Source organism: Ruditapes philippinarum, unplaced genomic scaffold, assembly GCF_026571515.1.
Source record: "Ruditapes philippinarum isolate M1 unplaced genomic scaffold, ASM2657151v2 ctg5010_1_1_1_1, whole genome shotgun sequence".
Lineage (NCBI taxonomy): Eukaryota > Metazoa > Mollusca > Bivalvia > Venerida > Veneridae > Ruditapes > Ruditapes philippinarum.
The window spans coordinates 9,766-16,143 of NW_026855812.1; the positions used below are offsets into that span (position 1 = coordinate 9,766).

General features: G+C 34.1%; 1 protein-coding gene across 1 annotated transcript; it reads left to right on the plus strand.

Moving 5' to 3' along the window:
- Positions 1-2,150: 2,150 nt before the first annotated feature.
- On the plus strand, positions 2,151-3,389 carry LOC132744461 (interferon-gamma-inducible GTPase 10-like). The gene has a single exon (XM_060733181.1). The coding sequence runs from the start codon at positions 2,151-2,153 to the stop codon at positions 3,387-3,389; it is 1,239 nt and encodes a 412-aa protein (XP_060589164.1).
- Positions 3,390-6,378: the final 2,989 nt, after the last annotated feature.

A 6,378-nucleotide genomic window follows, 5' to 3' on the forward strand; every position in this document is an offset into this window, starting at 1 on the left:
ATCAGGGTTGATGGACGCCTCAAGTGAGCATCTTCTATGACGTCAATAACATCAGAGCATGCGAGGGAAACAGTCGAAACTATTGACCGGTCAACAGTTCGCGAACGTTGATATTTTTAGAACTTCAGAAACCAGTTAAAATACCAAAATACATTTATATAAGGTATCATGTAATAAAATGATATATTTGATTTCATAGCTTTTCTTCAATTTGCATGTTTATAGCATTGTTTTCTTTTGGTCTCAACTACGAAAGCGTCCTGGTGCCAATTCATAATGTTCTATAAAAAAATAACTCCTACGTAGGAAATTAAAAAGCCTAATTAGAAGTTTGTAACTCTAACGTAGGACCTATAAAGTCCTGCGTAGGTTTTTATAACTCCTTTGTAGGAGTTTCTAAAAAAAAAAACAAGAATAAAGATCAACAAGGCAAAGGCAACGTTCACAGGACGCGGCCCCGACACACCCAAGCATGGCACCAAAAAGGCACCAAACAAAAACCCGGAGTGGACACAAGGGTGAAAGGAGTGGGACATGTAATGTGAAATAATAAGTCCTACGTAGGACTTTATAACTCCTACGTAGGAGATAAAAAAAGCCTTATTAGGAGTTTGTAACTCCTTCGTAGGACTTATAAAGTCCTACGTAGGTTTTTATAACTCCTACGTAGGAGTTTATAAGTCCTACGTTGGACTTTATAATTCCTACGTAGGAGATAAAAAAGCCTAATTAGGAGTTTGCAACTCCTACGTAGGACTTATAAAGTCCTACGTAGGTTTTTATAACTCCTACGTAGGAGTTTATAAGTCCTACGTAGGAGTTTATAACTCATACGTAGGAGATAAAAAGCCTATTTAGGAGTTTATTACTCCTACGTATGACTTTAAAACTCCAACGTAGGACTTTTTAACTCCTACGTAGGAGATAAAAAATCCTAATTAGGAGTTGGTATCACCTACGCAGGACATAATGACTTTATAAGAAATGCATATAGAATGCTTTGCAACATCTCAACATTCCGGACCGGTATATCGACAATGGAAAAAGACCCCCCCCCCCCCGGCTGAAATTACAAATCTTAAATATTGATGACATTTCACCTTTGGTTTATACAGAAATTATTTAAGTTTGATTGTGTAGGAAGCTATAAGCTTATAGACACACTTTCGAATCCGTTCCTTGAACCAGTCAGTACGTACTGAGCAATGAGTGTAAAGTTTCTTGCTCAAGGAAACAACGGCTTGCGCCTAACGGGGTTTGAACCCATGCGGCTAACGATCATTAGGTTACTAGTCACACGGTCATGACGCCACACTTTACCTTTTAATAAAGTGTATCAGGTTTCTAGACTGTACAGTGTCTTAGGGTGAGGTGTCTGTAAGCATTGGCGCTGTATCTTCCAAATTTTAAAAGGCTTTAAAGATTACTTCTTTTATACGAACTAGCTGAACAAAACGAGCAATTTATCCATTTTCGGCCGTTTCAAATGATTAAATCCTTATAGGGCAGAGGAGTAGTGAAATGTCTTGTTTTTGCTCCGTAAAGTTTAAGAAGAAAACGGTTTGCGGAGCATTATGCATGCATATGTTTAATAATGAATTATATCCTACAAAGTTTAACCCATACATTTTGTGTACATGTGTATAATCAAAATAACTAAACGTACATAATACAGAATCATCGTTTTATATATGCAGAGAATGACAAAATCATCTCTGGCTACAGATTAAGGGTATTTACTAAAGCGGCTTGACACAATCACAACTAGACACGTATAATTTATTTTCCTACATAATATGCTATCTTAAGTGATACTCTAGCAAACATGTCCGTCGAACTCTGTGCTTTCAGTACTTTGATATGTATCCTACGTAGGAGTTATAAAGTCCTACGTAGGAGTTACAAAGTGCTACGTAGGATTTATAAAGTCCTACGTAGGAGTTACATTTTATAATCTGAAACCCATAAGTAGTTTTTATGACTTTTAAGTGACATACACACGCACACACCAACACTTATTCACATGCGCATATCCATATGACTTGTTCATTAAAAATACAACAACAACATTAACATCAAAGAAAGTGTGATAAAATTTTAAGATAATTTTTACTACTTTATGTTTCAGTATTGTGTCAAAATATAAACTGATGGCTGAGCAAAGTAGTGTTGTATACTCGACTCTAACAGATGAGGATGAAAAAAGCTTTGAAACTATATTTAACAAACGTGGAGTTACTGGTTTATATGAATATTCTCGTCGAAAATTAGATTCGTGGCTAAACGTTTCTCTAAACATCGCAGTCACGGGAGGATCAGGGAAAGGAAAATCAAGTTTCATTAATGCAATTCTCAATCTCAAAGTGGACGATGAGGGGGCTGCTTTTACAGATGTCAAAGAAACAACACTGGAAAGAAAAAGATATGAACATCCTGCAAACAAGAACATAGTATTTTGGGATTTACCTGGAGTCGGTACAAAACATTTCAAACAGGAGGATTATTTAAATAAAGTAAAGCTGAATGAATATGATTTTTTCATCCTTGTTTCTTCTGAGCGTTTTTCAGAAAACGACTGTTGGCTAGCTGAAGAAATTAGGAAGATGGATAAACGGTTCTTCTTTGTGCGTACAAAAGTAGATAATGACATCAACGCAGAGAAGAGGAGTAGGAAAAAAAATCGCCGAACACCGGAAACAATCCTAGACTTGATACGATCGGACTGTAAGGAGTGTCTTAATAATCTCGGTTTTCCTGAAAGCCATGTTTTCTTGGTTGACAATTTGTCGCCATACCTCTTTGATTTTGATCGACTATCAAAACAACTAATTGAAGATGCACCAAAGAGGAAACGGGAGACACTTCTTTTCTCCATTAAAGGATATGCTTGTCAAGTCATAAATGAGAAAAAAAAACATCTTGAAAAAAGAATCCCGTTAATTTCCTTGGGATCTGCAGTTGTGCCAATATCTGCAGCTGTTCCAATACCTGGACTTGGTTTAAGTGTTGATTTTGCCGTAATTATAAGTGAAATAACCTTTTACAGAGAACAGTTTGGATTGACTGATGATGATATAAAGGATACTGCAGAGTTTTTAGGATTGCGAGAAGAAGAACTGAAAGAAGAATTTGGCATCGGAACGTTTCTGCAAAAATGCACACGTAAAGGAATCATAACTCTCTGTTTGCAAGCTGCATATTCGGCTAATTCAGCAGAAATCTCCAAATATACAATCATCCCTTTACTACTAGGTAGCATCGCAAACGGAATGATATCGTATAGAACAACTTCATACTGCCTGACGACAATGCTTGAAGACATCTACAAGGTTTCGGTTAAAATTTCTGAAAAAATGAGTTCTGATATAGTAGAAACACCTCTTGATTAAAACGATATTATCTCTTAAAAGAACAACAGTATTGACATTATTTGTGTTTGGAAGAAAAATTACAAAGTGGGCAACAAGCTTTTTCTGAATTTTTTACGATTAAAATCAATATACAGTAGATTTTAAGAAAATTAACATTTACATTTGAAAAATTTATAAGATAAGAAATATACATTTAAGTAACTTTCCATTAGAATATTTGACTACAGAGTTTACCGTTCATATTTTTCATATATATGTAGAGACACTTCACTTTTACAAAGTGAGTACGATTTTGGGCATATTTAAAATAAGAGATCGTACACGCTCGTTTTATATTCAATTTCTGGCAATCTACATTTTAGTTAATTCTTATAAGACCATATTGTTAAAGTTAAATACTCATAAAGATTAAATATATTTTATTGAGCTTGCCTTCAAAGAAAATCAACAAAACTTCGAGACAGTCTATGTTAAAATTATCGCTATTTAGGAATTTGGTTTTGGATTATCGCTATTCAATAATCTTTTGTAGAACAATACTCCAAATGATATGTTTTACTGTTTTAACAAGGATAGAAAATACAGTATATATCTATGCATTATGACTTCATGTAGTAATTAAATAATTGTTTAGTTAATCATGCGCATGCAATTAATATAGATGTATATCAAATTGAATAATAAATTGATGATTTTTTTTTGAAAAAAAAAAACATGTGTATATTATATTGTTTGAATGCATATTATATATTAAATTTGCTTCCAAGTTAGTCTTATATTATCCATTTTTAAAATCCTCTACATATGCAATTTCCCAAACATCAATTTTGTGATCACTTTCGAAGGCAATGTTCCAGCATATTTTATGGTATCATCACTCTCACGGGCACAATAAGGAAGTGAAATATTGACAACATATTTGATACATATGGCTTAAAGGACGCTTGCATGCAAAATTAAAATAACCTACGCTACGGTAAACGAGTTATTGCCACTTTTCTGATCTTAAGATTGGATGTTATAAGGGTCCGTTTTCAGAAATGATGAAACGTTAAATAAACTACAATATCACCCATATAAAAACTTTTCCCATAACACAAACAATAAAATTCAGCGCACACACACACGCACAAAACCGATTGTGTCTATTAAAAATTTATGAAATATGTTTAAAAATGTTTCCCTACCCCATTCATTTTTACACGCCCGTTTGTAAAACTGGTCGTATTTTAGTTTCCCCCTGTCAGGCGGTGCCAAAATTATCCGGAGCATATCTCCTACATGCAAAGAGGAAACTTCATAGAAATGTTCACTACAATGAGAAGCTGTGAAAGGTCAAGGTCACACTTAGAGGCCAATAGAAAACGTTTGTCCTGAGCAAAACGTCTACATGCATTGGGTTTTTTTAATAGTACTTGACACACATGTTCACCATTGTAAGGCAGAGGGTCACGTGTAATATTTGAATCCCTGCAGCCAAGGTCAATGTCACACATAGGGGTCAAAGTTCAGATAAAATATGAAAATTTTTAATGTGTATTCGGACCTTTTAGTCATTATTTATTAAGGTACTGAAACACAAATAGTCATTATCATGACTACTGGTGTGAAACATGTGATTTAGGTTAATATATACAATCCAAGGTCACTAAAGATGATAGTCTAGGTCACAAAAGATGATAAGATGAAGAAATTTTCTCTTGAGCATATCTCCTACATATACGGAGAGATTCTATTGAAACTTCATACAAATGTTCACAACTTTAAGAACTAGTGTCATGTGCATAATCTAGGTATCCTGGTCAAAGGTCAAGGTCACACTTAAAGGTCATTGCAAAATGCTTGTCCGGAGCAAAATCTCTACATGCATAGAGCGATTTCAATACAACTTGGCACAAATGTTCACCTTTTATGACGAAGTGATGCTAGCAAAATGTATTTCCCTGTGACCAATATAAAGGTCACACATAGGTTCAAAATTCAGATAAAAATATAATAATGTGTATTCGGACCATTTAGCAATCATTTATTGGGGGATTGAAACACAAATGGTCTTTATTATAACAACTTGTGTAAAACATTAATTTAGTTTAATATATGCAAGGTCAATGTAACAAAAGATGATAAGATATAGAAATTTTGTCCATAGCATATCTCCTCCACGCATGGTTGGATTCTAATGAAAGTTCAAAGAAATGTTTATCACTATTAGAAGCAGTGGCACATGCATAAAACTTGTCTCTATGTTAAAGATTAAGGTCATAATAAGAGGTCATTGAAAAATGCTTGTTCGGAGCCGAACTTCTACATTTATCGGCGAATTTTAATGTAACTTGGCACAAATGTTCACCACTGTTCACCAGCTGTCAGTTTCTAGAGTGCACTCAAGTCAAGTTTATAAATTAGAAATTTGAATTGAAATAAGTGGTTACTTTATGCAAATTTTAGTAGAATTTTGTCATAAGGATATGTTTAGTTGAAATGTTGATTGGCATTATATGATTTAACGTAAGAGCAGACGCTTATCTGGCTGATGTTAAACAAATTTGAAATACTGTATTAAGAATTATGTAATTGCTTTTAGTCCCCTACCGGTTTAACCTGAGGGGACTTTAGGTTTACCCTCCGTCCGTCTGTCTGTCAGTCCGCCCGTCCACAAAACTGGATCCCGCGATAACGCAAAAAGTACTAAAATATTTTTATGAAACTTGATATATGGATAGATGGCAGTATGGAGATGTCTTTTTCTTTTCTTCCTATGTTGAAAATTCTGGTTGCTATAGCAACAAATAGTCTGAAAATATGGCAAATTTAACACATAAACTGGATGAAGTGATAACTCAAAAAGTACTAAAAATATTTTTATGAAATTTGAAATATGGGTACATGGCAGTCTGGAGATTATGTACATCTTTTTCTTTTCTTCTTATGTTGAAAATTCTGGTTGCTATGGCAACAAATAGCCTGAATTTCAAGATTTCTGATTTAAATTTTTCAGTTCTTTATT